The sequence below is a fragment of the Larus michahellis genome, chromosome 20 (assembly GCF_964199755.1).
Source record: "Larus michahellis chromosome 20, bLarMic1.1, whole genome shotgun sequence".
Classification (NCBI taxonomy): Eukaryota; Metazoa; Chordata; class Aves; order Charadriiformes; family Laridae; genus Larus; species Larus michahellis.
In genome coordinates this window covers 7,274,309-7,301,409 of record NC_133915.1, presented here as the reverse complement: position 1 = coordinate 7,301,409, position 27,101 = coordinate 7,274,309, and the positions used below count along the sequence as shown (strand labels likewise).

Genomic DNA, 27,101 nt, shown 5'->3' with positions numbered 1-27,101 from the left:
AGAAGAGACTAATAATATGGGATGCTTCTATTTTTACGTACCTAATTTGAGAGCTTCTGATTTGCAGATAGCGAGAACAGAGTCGCTCTTACATTTTTAGAAAACCAGGTGTTTTTAAGATGTACCTTTAAAATCAAAATCCATTTTAAATCACCACTGAGAATCTTGGCTGGTGTATAATAATGCTTCTAGGCACTTGCTCTGAAAAACAGCCTGAGCTCTGTCCTAGATCAGCATGCAGTGACACGCATCAGTCACACTAATGGACTACTTCTAGCTGTGTTGGGGGAGAGAGAGAGGGAAGGGCTGGGGAAAAAGTGCCGAGATGTACTGAAAAAAAGCCTCCAAAATAAAAATCAGGTGCGACTGCAGCTCCAGCCTGCATGCCTGGTGTTAATCATTTGCTCCATTTCTGTGGCTCATATCGGCTCTGCACTTTTGCACTCGGAGCAATTCTGGTGCTCTGTAAAAAGCAAAGTACAGGCAAGCTCGTAGCTCCAGCTAGCACCACAGTAGTGGGGTTTCTGCCTACCTGCTGCCCAGGGCAGGGAGAACCTATCATCTCTCTAGGGTCTGTAGCTGCCTGAGGAAAGCTGGGGAGAGGAGGAGACATAAATTACCTAGCTATTTAAATTTTTCCAAGCAAAAGTTTGACTCGAGCACACGAGCCAAACACTGCTGTATCAAACTAACCTCAGTCAGATGCACTGAAGCTGGCAGGATAACTCGGGTGGGAAATGACAGGCATTTGTTCCCTACTGCCCACTGCTGTTTAAGCAGCGGTAGGCAGGATCTCCATTTCCTTGTTTCAGCTGCAGCTGAGGAGAGAACACAGTAATCAACGCTACTTTATGGTACGTCTAATGGAGCAGGGGAAGAGCTTCAGAAACTCATACGGTATTTGAGACGCAGATATACTATGGATATAAAAAGCAATATGTTCTCTATTTCTTCTCTACAAGTTTCTCACAAAGCCGATGCCCTCACAGAACTATCCACACAGCACTGACATCCCTCCCTTTCACGGTAGTAATGAATTAAGAGACACACCAGAAGGCTGTGCCCCCATACAGAGAGACCTAGACAGGCTGGAGAGTTGGGCAGAGAGAAACGTTATGAAATTCTGTGATTTTTGAGCAAATATTTTGTGGATTTTTTTTTAACCACGTGACTTTACTAACATTGAATTTTCACTGTCGTTTTATTGTCTGGCCATTCAGTACTGTGAAATCCTTCTGAAACAGGAACATCATCATTATGACATCTGCTTTTCTGTCTCTTTTCTAAATGATAAATATTCTAGTCCAGGGCCTCCCCCTCCTCACCCATCACTCCGTTCTGCTGGGTAGTCCTACTCTGGCTCAAGGCTCAATTTTTTGCAGTAATTCCTTCCCTCTCCACACCAGAGTCTTGCCCAAGCCACCAGCTCTTGCCCCAGCGATGAGGCTGGGGGCCGTCTGGGTGATCCTGCGGAGGGATGTGATCGCTTTATCCAGACCACTCTGACAAAAGCTGTGAGGAGTAGAAGTCAAGACTGGCAGCATGTCCCCCACGTCCCAAAGAGCAAGACTTACACCCTGACAAGCTCCTGATTATGAGCACTGACTTTTCAGTCTCAGACCTGCTTTTCCTTTTCCCTGGTAGCAGATCTGATCCACGCGCTTGCTGACTAATGCTAACACATCAGGCCCGTTGCTGCTTACTGGGATCACCTTTCAGTGGGGAGGTGACAGAAGAACAATGCAGCTGTTTGCAGCCTGTGGAGGCCGCGGGGAGTGTCTGTCATCAGAGGAGCTACTTGTCAAAAGAGCTTCAGGCTCTGGCTGATTCTCAGAACGGGGAAGAAAGACGTGTACAGACCTATAGCTGGACTGGTGTTTTGTACTGGTGGCGCTTTCATCTTCCCCTTTCTTTGCTTCCACAGATGACTTTGTTCTATCAGATGTGGCTTTTAATTATGAGAGTTCTATGTGCCATTAGTGGCTTAACTGAAGGGAAATTGAACCATATAAATAGCGCCATTTTGCTATTCTCTGTTTATATTAAGCTGGATTTCCCTTTTGATATTTATTGAGGGAGATGCGGACTTGTTTGAAGATTCAGTTCAACTAGTTAAGATTTTACTGGAGGAAGGAATTTAGCCACTGAAATTGCCATAGGCAGCATCACAACCAGCCGCGTAGGAAAGAAGCGAGCAGCAACCACTACTTAGGCAAGACAGATGACATCAAAGAGACATTCCACCAGGGGTTTTTTAGCAGTCAGTAAATTATGCATGTACAAAGTAATAAAGGAAGTGTAATAATGCCTTATTGTTATATGGGCACCTTTCATCCTGAAGGATAGCCGTTTACAAGCTGGAGATCTTAACACTGGAGTTAGCATTATGTTTTCTCTTGCAGAGCTGAAATATTAATTACCATTTCAGTCCTAAGCTTATTAAGAAATTACAGTTTGGAGAACATTGTCAATGAAAAACATTACTGAAAAACTGCATGGAAAATTAACATTTGAAAAAATCATTTTTTATATATTTTTAGAAGGAAAGCATTTTTTTTCACAGAGAGAAAATTATATTTTCATTTGAAAATAAAAGCAAGTAATTATAGTAAAATGTGAGGGACACCTTTTAATTAAAACTTGAGAAACACAAATTCCTTGCATTGTAGGTAGCAGTTTATGGTCAGACGCAGTAATACTGGGTGTCCTGTGAGAACTCAGACAGGTTGAATTTATAAGCAGCAGCTTCAGGGATAAAAAGGGGGAGGCCAATGGCACAAGACACTGTACAAAATGCAGAGACAAGGAGAATATCAGTTAAACCCCTACCAGAAAACTCCTCAGACTGATTCAACGTGGCACCAGCTCTCTGCAGAGACACAATGCCAGGTCTTAATGGCTTATTCAAATGGAACCTACAGAGCAAAGTGCTTGATCCGTAACTCACCTCACTGGGAAACACAAAGTGCTGAGTTAGCGTTACTGGGAACTGAAAGTGCAATTGTAGGGAACCTGAATTACTTCACACTGGTATTTGGATCAAGAAGGCAAGATGCTATAGAACCTGTTGGCTCCCAAAGCAACTCGCAGCCTATGTGTCAAGTCCAAGAAGTCAAGAAGTGCTGAGCAAGGAATTACAAATGCTTCTTAACACTTCTCACGAGTCACACAGCACTTGTAAGGGCGTGAAAGCAAGACCTGGTGGGAGACTTTGTCCTCAGACCTGCCTCTTTGTCCAGGCATTGCTTTCTTCCACAATACAGAATTTGGAAACATTTGTGCATCCGCGAGGTTTACCAAATTAAGCAGGAATTGCACATGCTCAGTTGCATCTTAGGTGATGTGGATCCACTGAGAGGTGACTGACCCTAATGCGGAAGGGGATTTTCAGGCTGTCTCATCTGTCTCCTGGAGAAGAGCCCCTGGCAGGGATGTTGCTTCATTAGAAAGCAACCCAGTGTTTTCTGCTAGGCAGAGGCTTATAACTGCACCCAGAACTGACTAAAACTCCCAGCGTACACACTACAATTATGGTTAAATTATAAATTGTGAGACATGGTCCCTCCGTTGTGGACAAGGGAAGGGGCTGGCCGCTTTTGTTTCGGCTAAGGCTGTGCAACAACCACTAGAAAATTCTTTATCTCTAGGCAGTGTTGCTTGTTTGTATGGTAGCACATCCTCCCAGAGAACGCTGCGTGCAAGAGGCTGTTCAGAAAGGAGCAGGAAAAAATGGGGAAAAATAATCTCTACTGTTCATTGTCCAGTTTCACTGGTAATTAGCTTGGCTACTTCTATAATGTGTTATGCAATGTAGATCAAGACTTGATTATTTCTGCTCAGTAATACTCACAAGCAGAGTTAGGTTGCAACATGAGAAAGTAAAAAGCAAAGTTTAATAGAAAGCAACAGACAGAGGCAAGCAGACATCACCATCTAATGATGTTTGAAGAGCTTCTCTCTTTCAGCCGAATGCCTGTTTGGCCTGTAGGCATTACGAACTGTATCACTCAAATTTTCCGTGCCACCCCTCGTTTATGAAGAAAGCTACAATTACTCATATTTGACAACACAGTCCCACAAAGCCTTGTGAAGTTCAAAGCACTACCCACCTGGTATTTCTTTTTTACAAGCATGCAACTAACAAAGTATAACTTTGGGAATTTTTTAACCTTTCTTTCCCACATGCCCAAGTATTCTTGTTCTTCCCTCCCTCTCTTCCGAGCTTTCATTTCCCTGGGTATCACACTGAGTAGACAAGTGGCGGATGAGACGGGCTTCTTTTAAAACTCCAAAAGCACCAATCCTAAACAGATCTTTCCTGCCGCATTGAATAAATTCCATCCCTGGGAGAATTTAAGTGCCCAAAACGGCTCCCAGGTTCAGAGATGCTGACCAAGGGCAGAGGTGACCGACAGCAACACGCTCCAGCCCAGAGAAGGCTCTGGCTTCAGCAGCGCCACACTGAACGCAGCCCAGCCTGCTCCGACAGCAAAGGCTGTTGCAGAGGTTTATGAGAGCTCCTTTCATTCCACTGCATTGTTATAGAGATGTGTGTCTGAAGATGCCACGATTATAATGGAGAATGTTTATTTTGTCTGTAACCCAGCTGGCTGGTTTGCTGTATTTCAAATCTCTCCAAGTAAATAAATGAGGGGACTCTACTTTCCCCTCTACACTGCAGTGTGTATACATGAGTGTTATTTCCTGTATCAGATTCCTGTACAAAAACTCCTGTCAGGCTATTAATAATCTGGAAAAACACCTTGAAACTTGACTCAATGAGGGCACATTGCAAATGGGCTCTAATGGCTTTTATTTCTCATCTCTGTCACCTCAGATCTAATCTGCCATTTTCTCATTTTTTATCCTCTCTGGTCCCCTCAAAAATCATTCAGCAGCTCCTCCCTCAGAGCCAGGCGGAGCAGAAAGGGCCATGGGATGGGGTCCACAGGCATTTATTTATTACCAGAGGAAGGTGAGGTGCACCACGTACTGCGAAGTGGAGCCTGGGGCATGGTCCCAGAAGGGAGCGAAGGCGAGCGCACGGCAGCTTTCTGCCACTGCAAGGCCCAGCATCAAAATGTAGGAAGCACAATGAGGTGTCGTCTTGGAGGGAAAATGTTCCCACCACCACAAACCAACTTTAAAAAAAAACCCACCCCAAACTCAACTCCCCCATCCCCATTACTTTTCATTTTATGGGTCATTAAGGAAGTTTGCTTTTAGCCACAGGGAATGAATTAGCCAAGACTGTGCCAAAAAGCCAGTAGCAAACCCCTGGATAGTGACATACTTGTTTTATGAATTCTTGGATTTTTTTTGGCTTGGTTGGGGTTTTTTTTATTTAAAAAAAAAAAAAAAAAAGCAGCCTGGACCTGAAACTAGATCCTAATTTTTTTTTTCTATTTTGGGGCCACATCTGTACCGCCTGTGGAAACAATCTAGGCATCATCGAAATTTTGCAGCATGCATCCCTATGTTTAAACTCACGCTCCTTACACTGAGTTTGGTGTGGTACATTTGTCTGAAGACAAAACGCAAATGAAAGGCTACTTAGTTCCTTCTCCTCAGAAGAAAAATGAGAGAAAGAATGTGAGAGGACACTGAAAAGCACTATGCAGGACTTGTGGCCTATTAAGAACTTATGTTCAGACTTTTAAAAGTTGTTCAGATGCTCTGAAGTTCTTAATTAGATATCACTACATCTTTTAATTAGATGGCATTCCTAGGTATTTAATTACCTTAAAAAAAAATGGACCTCAGGTACCTGGGGGGAAAAGGCATGAGGCAGTTTCTGACAAAAGTTGTACCGTGTGTGACTCGCAGAGAGAAGCCACAAGTCTTTTTCTCCCTCAACCATCTTGACGTTACAATCTGTTTAGGAGTTCCTTCTTTTCTGCTTTATTTGGTTATGCAAACATTAATTTAAGGAATATTTCTCAGGCCTCCTGTGGGAATCCAACCCAATTTTCAGAGACAATGCATGTGCAAAGATGACTAACACTTCTCTTTGAGAAGGGAGGCGATTTAAGGCTTTTGACTCAAGGTTGATTTTTTTCCCCCTTTTTTTCTTCTCCCTCCTTCTTCTAAGTATCTCTTTATTCATCACTTTAATTACCTAATCGTAAATTTCTTTAGGGGGTTACTTAGAAGGAAAATTAGCATCAAAGCTTGGCAGTAAATTCAGGGGCTTCTGGAGCAGGTCCAAGCTGTTTCACCTGTGATTAATTAGATGATTTTTTTCTTTAAGTGCCAGAGGGCTGTTGAGGTCTTTAAGCAGTTACATGACTGCTGGCAGCTCAGGAATTATGATTGATGCATTAGTCTGGCATTTAGGACTTCTGCTTCTTTTTGGTAGTTGCCTGGATCAGCAAGTACGTAAGAGCAGCCAGACTGGTGGAAACAAAGGGCTCGTTGCTGGCGAGTACCAGGCCTTGCTCTCAGAAGAGCGAAGGAACTGGGTACACTTGTTTCTCCGCTGCCGGCAGAGGATTCAACAGGACTGAGATGAGAGAAAGGGAGGAAGAGATGCCTACTACTCAGATTATATTTTACAGTCACAACATCAACTCATAGCAGTACTTCTTTTCTTTAAGGTATGGGCTTATTCAAGAATGAAAATGAGAGGAAAACAGAACTCAACCTTTAACCTCCACCCTGGATACCTTCTGTAAAAAAAAAAAAAGATGAGACTTAAAAAAATGCATTTCTCTTTCACAAAAAACTAATATTCCTTTCCCGTTGCCCCAAAGGGGAAAGACTGAATCTCAATGGGGTTGCATGGGTGTTGGTTTGTTGGTTGGTTGGTTTTTTTAGCAAAAAACTTTACAAGACAACTGATTCCAAGTGACAGTGACTGATCTGGCTCCTCCTTCAGGCTGGAAACAGAAATCCTGTTCTGCCACCACAAAAAAAAAAAAGCCACACCCAGAAAACCCAAGTTCTCACTTAAAACTTCAGCGGACGCTAGAAACATCAGCTGACGCTAACAGTTATCCCAATGCAACTCCCACCCATACGGAGGACTGAAGACTCTGGAAAAGCATCTGAACTTGTGGAGAGCCAGAGCCCAGTGGGCTGTGGCTGTACGTTCACTGCTCACGCTACATCTGTTTTCTGGGAAATGGAGAAACTTCAGTCCCTAATGCTTATTAGTTGGCACATGTGTACTACAGAAAAAGTGTCAGAAGCATTAATGATGCACTTCCAGATTGCTTAATACAGTTAGCTCACCTAATTCACTCTGCATGGCCTCCTGCTGCAAGTAGAGAAGCAATCAGCAGTTAAACAGCTCTAGTCCCTTTATAACTGGCCACTGGAGAGACAGTGGGGAATAAGACTATGGCTTTATGGTCCATTGGTGGCAGGTCAAGAGAGTAAGCTGAAGTAGATGGATGGGAAAGCAGCAAAGAGCCCTTCCTTCAGCAGGAAGAGGCTAGAGAACCCACTGCCAATTAATGAGTGAGAGAGACACCTCCTCCTGTTCCGGCGTTAATTTAAACCATTAGGTGTTTGGAGTTTATCTCAGCACAGTAAAATCATCTTTCGCACAAGATATGTGCTTTGCAGGAAACTCTGCATGCTCTCACAAGCTACTCCTGCTGTCACGCATCCTTCCGTCCAAGTGTTCTCAGGACAACAGGATGTCCCTTTACATCAGGAGACGGCTCCTCACCCTGCTGTGAAGTAGTTAATCTCCATGGGAAGTTCCTAGGCCTCTCGCCATCCCTGCTCAGAGAATAATGACACTTGGTGTTTGCAGCCACCTCTTGTTTTTGTCAATGCCCAGCCTGCCTCATCTAACATTTATAGAGTCCAGGTTCTCCTCAGATCTCATTGACTATGTGTCAGTCACCAGCTGCAGCATGCTGCACTGCAAAACCCAGCCCAGCTCCCGGCAGCGACGCCCCTCACCGCTCATTCTGCTGGATTGTGTCTGACTGCAGGAGCAGGAGGGAGAAACCAACCCTGCCCTGGGTATATTCATCTCCTTATGGGCAAACGCCCTTTGCGGAGGCCTGTGTTTGTCTCTGGGTGCCTGCCCTTATCAGTGTTCAGATCCGTGTGGATGCATGTGTTAGGATAAGTGCTTTAGCCGTGTTTGAGTCTCTGCAGAGTCTACATATCCCTGCGTGCATCTTTGGAGAGGTTTCTGGCTCCGTTTGTCATGTACAACCTGAAAGGACAGCGTGGCCCAGCTGACAGGACAGACAAGACACATCACTGCAAGACAGCTGACCTACTGCGTAACCTCAACAGGGTGACCTGCTGGGTAACTTTCCTGCTTGAAATCATGATGATACTCGTCTGCTTCTGTAAAGAGGCTGACCATCCCATAACAAATGGAAAAAATAATTAATCAGGTAGTGCTCCATGAAGACTATTTGAGCCACCTCTGGAAGAGGCACTTAAACCCCTATACAGACTGGCAAGGGAATGGTCATGTCAGCAGGAGCAGAGAGCAGAAATGCAAAATGGCCTGGAGGGAAAGCTGCTAGCAAAGAAATCAGGAAAGGTGGGTTCCGTTTTTATTTTTTCCACCAATCTGCTACATGCTTTGGAGCAAACTACAACTCCTCTGCTTTCCTTATAACTCTCTTGTATATACCACTTAAGCTCACTAGGGTCAGGGACTATTTCTGATCGTATCTGACACAAAAAGTTTCAGAACTCAATTGGAGACTCCGGTACCACTGCTATAAAGCAAAACCTACTAACATTAATCACTGCCCACACACTAAGGTGACCTTTACAGCTTAGAATGGGTGCAAATTAGCAAACTACAGTGCGGAAATCCTGTAACAGCTTTATGTACCACACTGTGGTTCTCACTGCAGGAGCTACATTTATTTATACAACAGGTATATGAACATGACCCAAACAATACACAAGAAGATAGTGCTGCTGAAGATTCAAAGGTGGCAGCTTCGGAAAGCATGTTTGCATGCACCCACACACAGATTCTCTCCTACATCTTTGCTTTTCACAGTTTGTGACAACCGAGATTATTCCTTGCTGGAAGAATGTGGCATTGTTGACATTAAAAAAAAAAGCAAAACAGGCCTTTGCTTTGCTTGAACAGCACAGGCTTTCTTGATCAGCTGTCTGAGGTGCCTCATCTGTACAAAGCATTTAAACCTGTCTAACATCAAAAAGTAAGGTAAGACAAGTCACTTTGATGCTCCAGAGCACATGCCTAACATGATTATTGCAGAATCTTCCTGGTGATAATAGAATTATGCAAAGGAGGCCTTGACCCATTAATGCTTTTACCTTTCTTAGGATTTCTCTCCCCTTTCCTTCTTTCATGAGAAGCAGAACTGCTTGCTCAGATGTAGCAACCAAACAAAAAGGTGGAATAAGCAAAATGAAAGACTTCCCTTCTCCACCTTGTCATCTCTCCCCACTCCACCTTACCCCAGCAACAGCAGTCGCAGGTTAAGCAACTGGAAATACGCAGTGCTGGAAAAGCTGTATGACTGGAGATGGGCACGCTCCCCCACCACAGACACACTGTGAATGCAGGACGGGAAAGCATGGCATGTGCCATCACGGGCAGTCCTGCACCTCAGACACCTTTGAGAGAAGGGATGTTTTTAAAAAACACACTTGCTGCAAGCCTCTCTTTCTCATGGAAGGAAGAAAGATACTCACACCAGGGGTTGCAACAGTTTCACCCCAAGTAGCATAGCTCTGGAGAACACAGTAGTATATCCAATGTTTGGTGCCTTAAAGTTGGAACTAATATGTTCTGGATCTCAATCACGAAGGAGCGCTTTCAACACTTGCCTCCATTTTCTAGAAAAAGAAGATGATTTCAGATAGAAGAGTTTGCTGGCAAGATACTCTGAGTTTCTCACGCGCTCAGGGAAGTTATGAGTGAAGAGCTTTTGCTGTTTCTTGCAGTTTTCTTAATAAAAATACCTTAACATTGCACAAGACCTGCTTAATATCAGAACACAGAGGTCCAGGCATGTGTAGTTATTAAAAGGCAACAGGACAATAAGAAAGAAAAAGGGATGTTACCTTCTCTGTGCCCAGCTTAGACTGAATTACAGCTGAAAATACAGAAAGGTTCAGATGACGAAAACACAGGAAGCATGCAGAATCTCAGTATGAGGTATCCTTTGCACTCAAAGGACTACAAAGCCTGCTCAGGCTCTTCCTTCCACCGTTTAACTGTCTTGGCTGTTTAAAGCAATGTGTGCTAGGGAATGGACTGAGACATTATTATTGAAGCCTTGCTCTGCCAGAGGGCAAACAGAATCCAGTGCATAAATTCTTATCTAAGTTTGTATATACAGTGGGTGATTTTAGGCCAAAAAACTCCTACCAAGAGATCAGCTGACTGTCTTGGCTCAGCTTCAGGTCTGCAAAGGGCTGGCAAAGGGAAAGCATGCTTCCTATGCATTTTGTTTGCTCTAAGCACGGTTCACTGATTCCTACTTACAATCTGTCCTGAATTGAAAATGTATGATTAGTTTATTCCAGGAAAGATGAATCCAACACATTAAGACTCAGACCCGCATCCAAATTCCAAACTTCCCCAAGCGGAGATACATTTCCATCTGGAGTTTTGGTCCAAGCTTTTCTCTTGCTTCTTACTCATGTTGTTTGAGTGGAGTTCCTCAAAGTCCCATCCTAAATCAGTACCTATTTACATTAGGCCAAACAAATCACAAACGACAGTCCTTTCCACAAAACTCTCATTATCTAAATTAACAAGTGTGTCATTATAGTTCCTGTGTGCTGCAAGCAGCATTAGGATACAGTTAAACAACTCACCCAAGGTTACACAGCCAGCTTGTGGCAGAGCTGGGTACTAAAGCCAGTGGTATGACCCTGTGAGCTCAGTGTGTTATCTTACTCCACAAGAGGTAAAGTGCAAGCCCGGATCTGACCATTCCCCTGGGTAGGAAAGCTTCTGGAGTATCTATTTGAGACAAAGACTTGCTTTCCCCCTTTTCCTGTCTAAAATAGAAAAAGGACCACGACCTTATTCTTGAGCTTCAGGGATCTGTTAATTGGCTCCCTAGTAAAATTACAGAGACTCAGCTGCCTGATAATGATTGTAAATGACAGAGACTATCAGGTTTACCGTGTGATGTCCCCGGGGAGCTTGCAGTTAGTTTAGTCTGAACTCTGCGTCAGCTGTTTGGGTTCCTTTCTTCTCGGCATGTGGTATCTGGACTCAAGCTGCAGTCTTTCAAACCTAATTAGTGTTCGGGGAAAGAGAGAGAGAGAGAGAGAGAAAACCAAACAACAACACTCTCCTCCTTCCCTCAACTGACTTTATAACGTACGGGCAGGACCTGATTTATGGTACAAGTTCATGGAGGTTTTTTTGCTTGTTTTTTGTTTCTTTTCATGTGTATCAATCCAGCATCTTCAGCTCTTGCTGCAAGAAAACTGAATTTTAGTGTGCTGGAGTCTTTGAACTTTGAGAAGTTCAACAAAGAATCTCTAAACTCAATGCAGTCATCGTGTCTGTATACAGTTGGGTCTGTTCTGTGCACTGCACAGCAGAAAATCAAATTTTTGCCCTTCGCCTTGCAGGGAGAGCATTTTACTCTCCAATATATGTTTGTTGTTAAAGCTGAACAATACTGTTTTCAGCAATAACCTCATGTTAATGTTTAGCCAAATTCAAACTGCCACCCCTAAGAAATAAGAACACAGCCAATTTCTTGTGGGGGTCTCCATAACTTGTACAATTTTTTATTTGCTGGGTATTTCACAATCCCTATAACTCTGGCTTGAAGATGTCTGTATTACCTGTTTTCTTGCTTGGTAACTGACTTCCATCCCACATCACACGTCATCAGTTGTGGCGATGTTGAATGGAACAACACAAAACTGCAGATCGTAGGCAGCATCTTCAAATCACTGTCAGGCCGAGCAACCACAAACCTGACAAAGCAGCAGCACGTGAAATTCAGACTGCTTTGTGAGGCCTTCAAACTGAGTGTCTGGGACAGCAAGAAAGCTGGAGGGGTTTTTTGCAGTGACTGATTGCATGTGCAGAATTCTTTAGAATGATGAGACAATATACATTTTACCTAGGAATGGGATACATATATTTTAAATGAAGCTAATTAGTCTCTGGAACAGCTGCTGAAAGATGTGATAAATTTTTTGATTGCTCAAAATCTTTAAATCAAGACTAAATGTCTCTCTAGGAGATCTGAAGCTCAAGCAATCACTGAAATCTTGAAATGGAAAGAATCGGTGAGTAGAACAGGTTAGATGAGAAAGTTCTCTCTGCCTGCAAACTCTCTGAAATCCCTGCCCTCAGCAGCATTACTAACTTCATGCTCCAGCAGCTCTCTAATGAAGAAGGCTCAATTGTAAAGATAAATCACATCTTAAGTGAACATAAGGGAATCTCATACAAGCGCCAGTAAGCACCATGTTCAGACCACACACCAGTTTGCCTCAAATGGCCTTAGCTGCCCAGAAGAATGTCTAAATCCAAGACAAAAATAAGTAATTCAGGTTGCTGATAACAGATGCCTAACTTCAAAGTCATGACTACTATCTTTTGACTTATGGTACAATTTGAGATAAAGTATACTTGCCTATTCTTGTACAGATTGGGCTCTTCCATCAGGCGGTAGAGCCTAAAGCAGAGTATCCCAAACAAGTCTAAAGCTCTGCAGTAAATGTCTCCAAAGGAATCCTCCTGCTAAAAAAGAAGCAAACTCGCTTTTATCTCAAAGGAACCAAAGCAGACAATTCAGCCCAATACTAAATCACTATTTAGCCAACTATCATCACTACTCGCTACTTTCAGTATCACAATATTTGGCAAGAAAGAAAGGAAATCTAAAAGTGTTTCCGCTGCCTGCAGTACATAAAATAACTTATTTTCCAGCCTTTCTCAAAAAGCTTTCCTACACAGAGCCACTTTGTGGAATCTGTCACCTGCATTTGCCTGAGTAAAGAAACTAAACAAGCTGCAGAGAAGGAATGGTGTTACTAAATCCATGCTGAACTCAAATCCGCTTAAGAACATCTCACCATATTGTCGGGCAAACGGGTATAATGCTGTTAGAGTAATTCTCAGTCTTTTAAAGTAAGGAGCGATAGTCCTGGGTTATCCAGGAGTGATACAGCTTCGGGGGAATCTGCACTTTACATATTTAACAGGAGCGTGCTGAGCTCTTTAACATATCATTGCTGTACTTTTTGACATCAAAAGGATTGCATTTCCATACTTGGATGAATTAATAGGATTTGCATGTCACCCTCATTCTGTACTTTCTTTGCTGAGTTACACTGCAGGAATTTGAAAGGCAGGGAAACTATAGAGGTGGGCATGTGTGCGCACTCAGGAAATAACACACTGCATTTAGAATGGGTCTTGAAGCTGACTTTAAAGGAGCAACATTTCTGTAATGTGCCCATGAGATGTTACCTTCTTCTCCAGTTGATGTTTGGTTACAGGTTCAGACAAGCGGATTTCCTGGGAACACCTCTGCACAAAAAGACAAGGCTGGAAACCTCCCAACACCACACAGTTGCCTAGTCCCACTGACTCCACGTCGCTACTAAACTTTTAAAGCTGGCCCAGCATAGCTCAGGAACCCACAGCTGCATCAGGAAGGGAATTCAGGGCTCATTAGAGTACCTGAGCCATAATGATTGTGCTCATTGAATTGTTTTCTGCCTATTGAGACCCCAAGAGTCACGTTGAAGCAGATGCCAGTTCTGCTTCAGGCTTCCAAGGGGTAACACTTCACTTTACAGACCACATTTTGCCATTCGGATTCTTCTGCCAGTCTTCTTTCAAGCTAAAAGAGCACTCCTGCTCCGAGCGCCTTGAGAAATTTCAACAGATATTCACGATAGCAAAAGGAGGTGATATTGGATTGCTGAAGGCTCCTTTCCCTCTTTCTTCTCTAGTTCACATATCTTTTCCCTGATACTGCAACTGCTAAGCAATATCATATTTCTCTCCGTCTTCACTGTATTTACAGAATGACCGAATCCAACCTAAGGTGCCCCTCTACTTTAAAGCAGAGTTGAGTGCTGATCGTTCCTGGACAGACTTGGAATCTTACGCTTGACTGAAATTTTATCCTTTAAGACAGGTCATGCTATGTCTTGAGTTACTTTTACACTTGACACTAGCAGTCATTAATTACCATCTGGCTGATTGACATATCAGTGAGTAGCAGCAATATAATACTTTCCCTAACACTGAAGCCTTCTCAGAAAAGCGTAACTGGACTTGACACACTTATTTTGGACTGCTTATCCCTTGGAGAGATTTGTTTTGTATTTATTCAGTTTCTGTAAAACTGCCACCCAAGCACTATCCCCTTGGACATGAGCTGAGAGCAAGGCATGTGGAACTTGACTGCAGCATGGGGAATCGGGGTGAAGAGGAAGAAAGGGGCTTTCATTAAAAAGAGAAGGAACACATCATGCTTTCAAAAAGTAAATAAATCTTTTGTAGCCTGTCAATATTTTGGAGCTGGGAACGGGAGGAACTTAGAAAGACACTCAAAAAGTTTCTCCAAATAATTCTATGTGTATATCAACAACAGGGAGAGGTGCTGCTGATAGCACATATTGAGAGACATCTCTTTTCGAGCTGATAGCTGCCTTTTAGTGTATGCAACCCACTACCCCAAGAAATCAGAGAGGCCCACTGATTAGCAAATTGCTAAAATAGGAATAGACACGTATAATTCTCAGGGCACTGTGTAATTCATCACATCACCAATCTCTGCAACATTTCTTGTGCCTTTCTCTGACACACACAGCCTTGACCATTGTTAAGGTGAGATTAAGTGGGTTTACCCTGGCTGGTAATCACTTTGTTACACATTGACGCCACTAAATATGACAGGACGTGATACATCTACTTACCATAGACAGAAAAGAATCCAAGAAGGTGCCTGAGAAGATAGCTCCTGCAGGGTCACCAGTGGCGGAAAGGTGATCTTGGTCTGGAATCTCAGAATTGTCGCTGGGAGCCAGATTAATAAACTGGGCATTCAAAGACTATATCAGAAAAGCAAGGAAAAAAGAGGAAACATCTTAGCAACAGAGACAAGCCATCCAGAATCAGAAACAAAAGTTAATAAATTCAGTTTGCCGTTCTGTGTCCAGCACTAGCCACAGCATGCAGTGTTAGCAAAGAGGAACAAAACATTCAGTGCTGTTAACTGATTGTGCAGTGGCAGACAATAGACACAAAGTCCTAAAACTAAGTTTTAAGGTATCAGATCATAATTAATTTACCTGCTTTGAAAAAGAATGGAATAATCTAATTTCTTCCCCTCGTTTTCCTGACTTAACAGAAATATAATTACTAGTTCTATTGGCTTAAATTGGGGTTACAAAGTCCCTTTTACAGCTGTCCTACTTTACAGGAATCTTCACTAGTTTCTCAACCTTATTCTTGCTGGCTGAGATAGTCATGCAGAATTCCCCCTACTCTGAAAGTGATTCCTCCTTAACTTTCTTTTCTGTTTTCAGGGAACTGGCTAAGCACACCCAGGCAAAGGTCCCTGCTGTGCTACTGAACACGCTGGGTATGTCCTGGCACTCCAGCACCACCAGTAAGAATGCTGAGGAATGACAGCAGCACAGCAGGAGACTGAAAGGAATTGAGATCAAGAACCCATATCTTCCCATTAAAAAACAGAGAGCGAGCACAACTAACTCTATGTGAGTAATGACTGATTTCTATTATGTCCCCTTGGGTCAGGAAGCGTTTCAGTGCATCATTTTTAAAGATGACTAAAACTAGCCAGAATCACAATACTATTAATGTCTCCTGTTGTCTTGCAGTGGTGGTGTCATCCTTCAGCCATGTGTTCTCAGTACAGATATTTCACCCACCCTGGATTTTCGAGTTGGCCCTGCATCTGGCATTAATCAGTATGACTCCACTGACTAGCTTGTACAGTCTGGGTATGAAAAGCATGGCCTCGCAGCCACAATAAGGGATACACTTTATTTCTCCTCGCCATTCTGCTTCTCCTTTATATAATTGCAGGATTCTTATTTCTTTACAGACCACGGTGCTGTTTCTCAGATCTCTGTCTCCTTATGGTAAGGGTTTCTAGAATTGATTGTTTCCAAGGAATAACCATTTATAAACACGCCTCTGAGCCCACTGACCAGCTCACAAGTTCAGAACTTGCTTGACACGTTGGACTGTGCTCACCTTGGTGGATCTGAGCCTGCAGAAACCCCATGCAAAGCTTGCTGTTTAAGGGGCCTCACATCAGCCTCATGCAAAGGGGCCAGTTTAGCATTTCTTCTTTTTCTGTGTTTCTCACCATTGGGCAAGGAAAGCAGCAGTGTGTAAGAGCAGAGGGACAACACGGAACTCTCCTGCTCCTCAAGGCAAAAGCCCCCTTTAGAGGAGTGCAGCCCCTGACTACGTGCCATTACCTCCGCAGGTGCCACACACCCTTGGGACCAGGGATTTCAGCTGAAGGTACGAAGGGTCTTAGCTTCTCTTATGGCAGGTTTTGAGCAGCCACAGTGCTAGCAATGTGTATCCTATTGCTGGCTTTGGTGTGTTAAGACACGCCAATGACACAGATGGCCCTTGGCCAGCACTCAGTGTGCTGTGAAATAAGAAATTGCCTGAAATGAGCAAAGCCCTTACAACTTAAGGCACATTAGTACTACCCTTCTCAGCTTGTTTCTAGAGATAGGCACAAAAGTGAGCATTTGTCTAGATCAAGGTCTACCAGAGGGACTTACAGGAAGCTTATTCAACGACAAGAAAGCTCCAGCTGTTTTTGTTTAGCTGTTTTGTGCTTCCAGGTTTTAAATTCTTGGGGTTATTTTGCTTCCTAGCCCTTCCCTGTAACTCAACATATTTCTACACCGTTCAAGACTACAGCAGGGGCAGGCATCCATGTGCTAAGGGACTGGGCTCGATTCATTATTTTGTCAAAGATCTGACATGACTAAAATCCAAGTCATGTCAACAGATTGCAGATGTTTTCCCCTCCACTGACACACCACATCCTGTAGGGAAATCACAGGGGTGCAATGCCTGTCTGAAGATGTTAGCTTGACTGCACAATATCTTCTCAGAGGAGCTGGGCCTCAGTAGCCAGCTCAAAACATTTCTGAGACTTTTGGACCCAGCAGAAATAAAAGTCTAAACCACAGCACAAGATATCTAAATATCACTCTGGGAAATTCAAGAGTTCTGGAATAACTCAGAAGGAGGCAACATTATCTTATCGTTATTTTCTGCGTCTTTTTTTTGCAGTAGCTCCTCAGTGTTTCAGTCTAAGGAGCACACAGGACTGAACAGCCCACTGAGGTGCTTAACGGCTTCTGGGACGCAGCTCATCGGGCGCACGTTCTGACTAAGCAGTACACCAGAGCTTCATACAAGTAAGATACTGCCAGTGCCCGTGACAGGCAAAGGCTGCTCACTAGCCCTGTTCCAGCTGCAAACCTCGTGAGGACTGGAAAGCAAGGACCCCACATGTGCTGAGTCCACACATCATTTTCAAGCATTGCATCAAAAAGAAAGAAAGAAAAAAATAAAAGCCTGAGTGAGTCAGAGGCCAGTCATGATGTCTAGCAACATGCTATACTAATTCGATGGGTACATTCTTACATCAGCACTTCAAATGCAGTTACACGTTCATGTCCCTGGGGAGTGGCAGCCCAGCCACACCACTCTGGTGTGACACTGACTGGTACGTCACTAGTAATCAGTTAATCGGCGCACATGTTCTAATTAACAGATCCAGTTTGTGACCATCAGGAGATGAAGACAAAGACAGCCAAGAGCAGCATACAAGAACTCCATGGGTTACTTCAGACATAGGCCTTTGACACCATCCCCCCACAGCATTCTCCTGGAGAAGCTGGCGAATCATGGCACAGACAAGTGTACTCTTTGCTGGGTTAAAACTGGCTGGATGGCCGTGCCCAGAGAGTTGTGATTAATGGGGTGAAATCCTCTTGGCGGCCGGTCACCAGTGGTGTCCCTCAGGGCTCAGTTTTGGGGCTGGTTTTGTTTAATATCTTTATCAATGATCTGGATGAGGGGATTGAGTGTACCCTCAGTAAGTTTGCAGATGACACCAAACTGGGTGGGAGTGTTGATCTGCTTGAGGGTAGGAAGGCTCTACAGAGGGACCTGGACAGGGTGGATCCATGGGCCAAGGCCAACTGTATGAGGTTTAATAAGGCCAAGTGCCGGGTCCTGCATTTCGGTCACAACAACCCCAAGCAACGCTACTGGCTTGGGGAAGAGAAAAAGCTGCCCAGCAGAAAAGGACCTGGGGGTGCTGGTGGACAGCCAGCTTGACATGAGCCAGCAGTGTGCCCAGGTGGCCAAAAAGGCCAACAGCATCCTAGCCTGTATCAGCAATAGCGTGGCCAGCAGGAGCAGGGAGGTGATGGTGCCTCTGTACCCGGCACTAGTGAGGCCTCACCTCAAGTGCTGTGTTCAGTTCTGGGCCCCTCTGTACAAGAGGGACATTGAGGTGCTGGAGTGTGTCCAGAGGAGAGCGACCAGGCTGGTGAGGGGTCTGGAGACCAGGCCATATGAGGAGAGGCTGAGGGAGCTGGGCATGTTTAGCTTGGAGAAGAGGAGGCTGAGGGGAGACTTCATCGCCCTCTACAACTCCCTGAAAGGAGGGTGTAGAGAGGTGGGTGTTGGCCTCTTCTCCCAGGTGAATAATGACAGGACCAGAGGAAATGGTCTGAAGTTGCGGCAGGGCAGGTTTAGATTAGATATTAGGAAGAATTACTTTACTGCAAGAGTGGTCAGGCACTGGAACAGGCTGCCCAAGAAGGTGGTTGAGTTACCATCCCTAGAGGTATTTAAGAAACATGTAGATTTGGCACTTCAGGGCATGCTCTAGTGACAGAGATTGTAGGGGGGTTTGGTTTTTTTTGGTGTGTGTATGGTTGGACTCGATGATCTCAAAGGTCCTTTCCAACCATGAAGATTCTATGATTCTATGACATGAATGCAGGCTAGAGAGGCTGAGCCTTGTGGGCTCGGGGGTGTGCTGGTCTCTGGAGCAGAACGCCTGTGCTCTCTGTCCACTGTGGCATGTGCAGGGACCCAGCCAGGCAGCGCACCCCAGGCGGTCACTGCGCAGTGCCTTGTACTGCAGATGGTTTGGAACAGACTCTGTCCTTTCACAGCCACTTATACAAGCGAGGAAGCCTGCAGCTACCCGCCCGTAATCCAGAAGAGGAGAGAACCATCACCAGTGTTTCAGAAAGACAAAGGGTGGAACATACAGAATTAGGCCTCGCTTCACCCCATTTCATTGTGGGATGAAAACCCAGCATACAGTCTCACTCAGTGCTCTTCAAATATCATCAGAGAGAGGAAAGCATGGCCAAAGGACAAGTGAGATTTCATCTGGGCAGAACTGCCTCTTTCTCCAATAAAAATAAGGGTAAACCAGGAAAATACACTTCTGATTTATCAACCTTAGTGAAATATGTTAGGATAGGTGGCATGAATGCAGGCCACGGGAGTAGAACTCAGATTGCCTGAGATCCAGTCCAGTAGAAAAAAACCTAAGGACATTATCTGTCTCCTAAACGGATGCTTTGGAGTTTGGCTACACATGGAGACCTTTGTAACACTTTGTTATATTTATTCTCCTGATAAACCATCCTGACTCGTTCAAAGCCAGTGAATTAACATCTAAGTCAAACCTTTTAATGTTCCTTGGACATGTAGTGCTTGTCGCGTTCTGCCTGTGAATTCTAAAAAGGGCCTGGGGTAAATAAATAATGCAGCATGCATATTGCTTCTGTGAAATTTTTTCTTAAAGAATAACTTACTCAGCTCTGTAGTGATGGGGATCCTTTTATAACATGGCTGTGATTGATTCCCCAATGCTCTTGCTCTGAAAACAGCATCTGTAGAAACAGTCTATAGCAACATGAGGAGAGAGGGAAGTTAGTAGAAACAGAAAGGCAGGGAGAAAGAAAAGGAAAGAAACCAAGGCACAATGGTTCAGACGGACAAATGCAGGAAATCTCATACCTATGCCTAAAAATAATGTCATTGTCATGCAAAAATCCCAAAGCGTTTCCTATATTTAGAAAGTTTCTTGCCTTGGTTTGCTTTTCCAAGGCTCACTTTATTCACTCAGAGCTTCAAAGGATTAAAAAAGAAAAGCTCTCCTGGGAGCTGCTTATTGACATCATAACTAAAATATAATTACCCTCTGTGGAGCAGCAGTGCTGGTTACAGTGTTGTTTGGCGCAAAGCCCCCACTAAGCCAATTTGCGGTCAGAGGGCTTTTGGGGTGGGGGGGAGGTGTTTTTTCCTTCCCCTTCAAGAAAGCCGTACATAAATAGATGGGACGTGCTGTAGGAATGAAAGCAAAAGCAGATACCATTTTTTTTTTTTTTTAAAACCTGGCAACCAAAAAGACTTAAGAGAGAAATCCAGAAGTTCCTAGAAGCATGTGTCCTTATTTCCTTCCAGTTCGCACCAGCTAGCTCATTTAGTAGAATCAGTACCAATTTGAAGTCTGCTTTCTGTGTTCTGATCACATCCAATCTTGTCTCCCTTACCATTATGTCTAAATTTGTCCTTTGCTACCTAGCACAGCATCTGGGTAACCAAGTATTAATAATACTACCTATTGCACAAGACAGTATCAAAGGCTAAACTCCACTAAAGATTTTGCTAGAAATGGAACTTCTTCCAGTTCAGATACTGTATAATGGATCCTCTCTGCTCGGAGGAGCACGTGAACGTTGGAGATCAGAGCCCCTAACGGGTTCCTAGATAGACAGCGGCTCTAATTAACCACCTCTGAGGTTAGGCGATGGACTGCCAAAAACCTCATTAGAGATGTCAGGCATCACAATCCCCCAAAACAGCAGAAAAAGGCCTTCCCAAGTATAGCAAGGCATGTCTGAGTGCACGCTAGTGGCAGCAACTGAATGCCTGAAATGAATCATTGCCTTTATTGTACCCTTCCATGTACTGAACTGGCTGATTTGAATGTGTGTCTGATCATTGCAGGCATAACTTTTTCTTATGTCAATATTTTTGCTATGAAACAGTACACAGTGCTCTACCTGAAATCTCACAAACTGGCAGGGTGCTATTACAAAAGATTACTTAATTGCAGATTACTACTGTACATTTGAATTTCAGTATCTTATTAAGTTGTCAGATTTAATTACCATTATATGTTTAGATTATGCCACAGATTATTTAGTTCGGTACCCAGGTTTGCCAACCTGTTTGCTTTGTGACATGACAGGGTGATAATTACAGCATTACTGGAAAACCTAAATTTTTCCATGGGAAAGACTAGAAGTCCTTGTCATCAGCATTGACCCTAGTAAATGCTCATTCTTGCAAATGTAAGTAATGTTTACCTCTGTGTGGGTCTGGTTCTCTAAAACCTGCTTAATTCTCCACCCCACGACAGAGAGGTAATGGGCAGAACAGGCCTGGGTTTGTTGGGTGTGAAATGCCCACAGCGAAATCCAGAACCACAGGAAATCCAGAACCCACAGGCCCAGGGAGGGTGTGGAGTCCCCTTCTCTGGAGATTTTCAAGACTCGCCTGGATGCAGTCCTGAGGGATGTGCTTTAGGCAATCCTGCTCTAGCAGGGGAGTTGGACTAGATGATCTCTAGAGGTCCCTTCCAACTCTGAAGATTCCGTGATTCCGTGAAATGCAATTGATTTGGGCTTTGTCACAGCCTCCAAAGTGAGACTATGCCTGCTGCAATGCTTACCAACGCACCTCGACTGTTAAGGGGGTGCAGGGCCTTTCATCCAAATAACTATTTTCCACTATGGTTAGGATACAAAATGCTATAGCTTTGTCTACAGCATCAAAGCTGGGGATGAGAAGGGACTTGGATGGGTAAGGTAGCCAAGTCCCATGAGCAACGGCAGCTACTAAATGAGAAACATCAGCCGCTGTCTTTTCTTTTTAAATCAGATAATAGTTGCCTAATCATCTTGCTTTAGAAAACTCACAACTATTCTTCTCTCTTTTCCTACCTGTTACTAACATTAATTGAGGACACGCTTCTTGGATCCAAAGTTTGAATGCAACTTTACCCTTTGCCTTCAAAACATTAGATCATGACCCAGAGGACTGCCGTGCTTTTTGGATCTCCCCTATATGCATTAGTTTCCGCTGTCCATTTTCCTTTCCTTCACAACTCCTCCTAGACATTTCTCCTACAAATAGGAAGGATTTTCCTGAACATGTTGATCTTGCAATTTTGCAGCTGAAGGCACCCACTGGCACATGTACCACACTGGTGGAAAATGCCAATTTCACTGGTACACTGTAATTAACTACTGCAGCAGTGACCCAACACCAAGTTCTGACCAGCACGGGCACAGCCTGGCTACATTACTAGCATTTGCTGTTCTTATTGCTTCCTACCAAACTTGACAGCTACCAAGTCTGGAAAATTTCTTGATACTCTCTGTACTGTTGGTTCTTTTCCAGCTGAATCTGTCTTCCATGCTCTTATATAACTTAAATAAGGCCAGTGGCCCTACTCTCACTCCTTGTGCCCACAAAGAAAAAATTATATTCTGATAAAAGCCAGCTTGTATCTCTCTTTTCCCTGAAACTTTCCTCATTTTCTGACCCCCATGAACTATTTCACCTGAAGGCCATCCAGTCCATTGGGACCAGCTAAGATGAGCTGATTTTATGAGTGAAAACTTTGTCTTCTCAGAGATAAATTCCTATAAAATAAGAATGGCGAGAGGGAGAGCAGAGACTGGAACAGTGGGAGTAGGGACACGTACATTCTGTTTCCACTTGGGGCACCTTGATCCAAAACTTGGTCACAACAACCTATGAGTACACATTCGTAATGCATCTGAAGACCTTCAGAGGCAAAGACCTTAAATAGTGTGAGACATAGCCTTAATCTTGCAGTTGTATCTGAAAAAGCTTCTGGTATGAGAATCCTAACCTAAGATTTTGTTCCTGTCATTCTAAATAATGACAGAACAAAGAAGAAAATGGGCTGGCTTTTGTATCGACTCACCTAACGAGCCTATGAGGAGAGCGTGCTTATTTTCACACTAGCAGATTTAATGGCTGACTTGAGGAACAAATGAAACTTGTGTCTTAGCCTTATTTTGCAGATATATCTTTATTCATTGATGATGATATCCTGTAACTGAACACTGCTTTTCTGTCTGCAGAAAACACTGCAGTGATGGTGATGTGGTGATGGTTCTGACGATGATACACCTGGTAAATTGCCTAACCAGCCATGCCTCCGCTGAGCCAACCAATCACACCTGAGGTCTTCTGCTGGAAGGAGACAAAGCAAGCCAAAAGCCACCACCCCAAAGAGAAACAAGTAAATATGAACTCTGCGAGGCAGCTGGGGAGGGTTTTGATGAACAGATGCTCACATCTCTTTTCCATACACACATTGTAGTTCAGAATTCTGCACTCCATGTACTACAATTTTAAGTGATAAAGCAAAAAATGCTGGAGGGGAGTAGGACAGTGATTGATAGGATGAAATATCCTTTTTGCTCTGAGTCTCTCTCTTTTCCATATATAGGTATAAAGATGCAGTAGGTACAGTATTTGTACCTGTCACTATAGATGGAAATACATAAATTACATATAAAAGCACATACTATTTACTTTCTTTCTATATACAATCAATAGTTTCATACATCTTTATATTTATGTAGCAGTAAATACATTAGATAAAAGTAATCTGTTCAAGTCACAATTACCTCTTACTCAAATATACTTTATAAATAATTTGTCTTCTGTTCCGATTGTATACACTGTATATTGATATTTTTTTCTCTAGTTATTATTAAAAAAAACCCTGTCTCTGCCTCACTCTAATTTTTTCTTTGGCACAGTGATTGTTTTAAAAGCCTAGAATGATAATAAAGTATAAGGAAAACACTTAGGAGAGCCATCCATTTCTCAGCCCATCTTCAGTTAATTAATACTCCACATTCTCAAGAGAAGGACAAATCTCAGCTCCTTCGCCAAATTAAGGGAGGAAGAGACGCAATAAATACTCTACTGGGCTGAAGCCGTTTTTGCTTCCATTGCAGTTCTGAGCTGCAAGCTCTGTTTGTCGGGAACAGAGCACCCACCCTCTCAAGCCTCAAGGGAAAGGTGTTATTTTTCTCTTTTTGAAGGATGGAAGAGGCCTCCACTCACACATGCTTTTGCAAATAATACAGCAGTTACCAACACTGGTTGCCATTTACCCTCCAGCCATGGTGTCTTTACTGGAAACCCTGAAGCACTCAGAATTTGCAGAACTGGCATATTTGCAGGAGCAGTGCTGGCTTATCACTCCTTCCTTCCCTTACCTGTAGCTACAGAAACTGGACTAGGCTGTGCAGCCGGCTATGCTAAAATGGACTTTGGATCCTTTTTAACTTACATATTTATATTTGCGAAACACAGGCTATGGCTCAGACTAGTGACCTTTCCATTCTTCCCTCCTTTAGCTCCCATTTTTGTTGCATCATCATGCTCACAGGCAAAAGGAAGCATGCTTACCTTGCGGGGCTGAGCTGGACTGGATCAGATGTTCAGAGTGGTGAGGATGCTTTCCGTGCCCCCCAGGGAAGGACTGCTTGAAGCAGTGGTGTTGAAAGACAGAATGGCACACGTAGCACAATCCTGGACATTAACTGCCCTCAGACCTCCACAAGAGAGAGCACTGCCCTGATAAAACCAAAGAAACAGTGATTTCACAATGAAATAGTGATAAGAAGAAACCTCAGAAAGTTGAACACTAAGGATCTTTAATGGTGGAGGGTGAACATTAAATTTGTTTCAATCTCAGCTGGCACAAATGCGTTCTGGAAACATCTCCGAAGTTTGAGCAACTTTGGAAATGGAGAAGTGTCCAATAAACTGCAAGTCTAGACCTGTGAATTTTATTCTCTGACCGAGGATTAGTGCTCAGTGCTTCTGCAGGAAACCAGAGGGTACCAAGACTCTCCCAGACAAATAATAAATATTTAAGAAGGGAAAGTTTTTCAACAACAGCTTGGATTCAAGCTCAAGTCTAGAGCCTGAGATAATTTTGGTCCTTTTTGAATCTGAATTGTGCTATCACCAAGAAGTTTAAAAATGTATTTAGAAATGTGCATGAGAACTACAGAAAGGAAGGAAGAGGGAAAGAGAATATGCAAAAAATTCTTACTGAGAATAACCACAGCTTTGGGAAGTTCTGAAAAAATTTCCATTCTCTTTGCAGATATTCCAAAGACCCGAGAAAAACAATGTCTTTCAAGTCATGGTAAATGAAGTCCTGCAGCCCAGTCAGTGGTGATTGCATCACCAAAGATGCAGCCCAAATGTGATCTTGAAGGTTCAGTGCTGCTTGGTCCTTGCAACTCTAAATTTAAATCAGAATTCTGCTAAACCAGCTACTAGGTTTATTTTTGATTTTTCTCTTCAGTTAGAAAGACTTAAGCCATTTCTTAGCTGTGTAACATCTATGGGTAGAATGAGACTATATATAAAACAAAGTATCTCCCCTTAAGTATTTGGATTTCATGTGTATCCTACAGCAATAAAAAAGAGTCATATGTTGGCATAAAACATCAAAAATGTAGAACGAGGCAACAATACTAGTTTAATGCCAGAAGCTTAATAACGACTTCGGCATGGTCTTTTTTTCCTGGCTAATTGATCATGTTTCTCAAATGAGCTAATTATTCTGTGAAACATACCAGGGAGCGGGTATCGCTTGGTGTGGTGCCTCATGGTTGGTAGGTGGGATGGCCCAGGTGGCCAACCAGCCTTGTCAGAGCCCTTGCATTAATGGCCAACCATCCAACCAGGAGCTGCGGGGTCAGTATATCCCTGCAATCTTCACTCCTTGGCAGTTTTTTTCCAGAGAGAAACAAGGGACTTTGTCAGCAAGAAGTTTCCTGATGAGAGATTAGAATCATAACCAAATTAAATGATTGTCTCTAACTAATTAGATTAGTTTAAATTGAATAATGAAACCTTTAGCTGTATTTAATGTAACATGCCTGAAGTCCAACGATTAGTCTGTTGAATGAAGCTAAACAATTAAAAACACAATCTATTTTATAGCTTATTTTATAGGAACAATTGGAAAAACTATTACTGCTGAAATCTGCAGAGGAAATGCACAATTACAAGACTAAGAGGAGCAGTCAGTATAGTAAATTAGCAGCAGGGACAGGTGAGCCATTCTGAAGACACTAAGGAAAGACTAAGGCCTTCCTACCAACCTGGGGCCAAGACCTGGCCATACCTGACATTTATTATATATTACTGAAGTCAAGGGAAAAAAATGCATTAATTCTCAAAATCTGTGCCGTATTAGACCTATGGTTAATTATTTTTTTAAAAATATTTAATAATGTATACCTTATGTAAAAGTCAGAGGACTACATTTTGATATGTGTTTGGATGCCCCGTGTTTTGCATGGACATCAAGGAGGAGCTTCCATAAGGTATATCCATCTAGCTGTCCATGGCTTCCAAACAGAATGAAATGCTGAAGTGTTATGACAAATCCCATGGGAGTATACTTGCACCTTTCAGCACGTAAACAACTTCTAAGTTATAGCTTTTAAAAACCTAAAGCGCAGTCTGGGACTTTGTCAAGCACCCAACTCACTCCCAAAAATGCACCTTAGACTCCCAGGCCTTTGAGGGCTTGCCTGTCCCAGAAATGTGACTGCAAAGGAAGACACTGCAGGAACATGAAGTGCAATAGCTATTATGCGCTAATTTCCTTTGTGGACATTCTTAATCCTCATAAAGAGCCCCTTGCACAGACTAGCTTAGCTACACAAAAACACTCAGTACAAAACCAAAGTGGCACATGGGGAATTAGGACACACTAGCAGTTGTAAGCTTTTTCCTCATGTAAACCTGTCTGTAAGATCTTTTCAAAACACTACCCTTCAATTCACAGAGCTGAGCTTCCAGTCCTATTGGGATATTTGCCCATTTGTAATGACTAATCCTATTTTGGAGGTTGCTGGGCAATAGGGTCCTTTTATTTGCTTGGAAGGAAGCTGCAGCATTTCAAGCAGCATGAATTCCAGCCTGCTACAAGTCTCCCAGCTGGCAGAACAGCTTGAAC

General features: G+C 43.2%; 1 protein-coding gene across 1 annotated transcript in view; it reads right to left on the bottom strand.

The window, feature by feature from the left end:
• Positions 1–11,128: 11,128 nt before the first annotated feature.
• Positions 11,129–27,101, bottom strand: part of KCNU1 (potassium calcium-activated channel subfamily U member 1) — a 42,192-nt gene continuing 26,219 nt past the window's right edge. The window contains 10 exon segments of the mRNA XM_074563425.1: positions 11,129–11,212; positions 11,776–11,867; positions 11,870–11,910; positions 12,579–12,685; positions 14,878–15,012; positions 15,508–15,581; positions 19,810–19,900; positions 22,268–22,290; positions 24,544–24,691; positions 25,176–25,370. Coding sequence (XP_074419526.1) covers positions 11,812–11,867; positions 11,870–11,910; positions 12,579–12,685; positions 14,878–15,012; positions 15,508–15,581; positions 19,810–19,900; positions 22,268–22,290; positions 24,544–24,691; positions 25,176–25,370 — 870 coding nt within the window. The 3' untranslated portion in view covers positions 11,129–11,212; positions 11,776–11,811.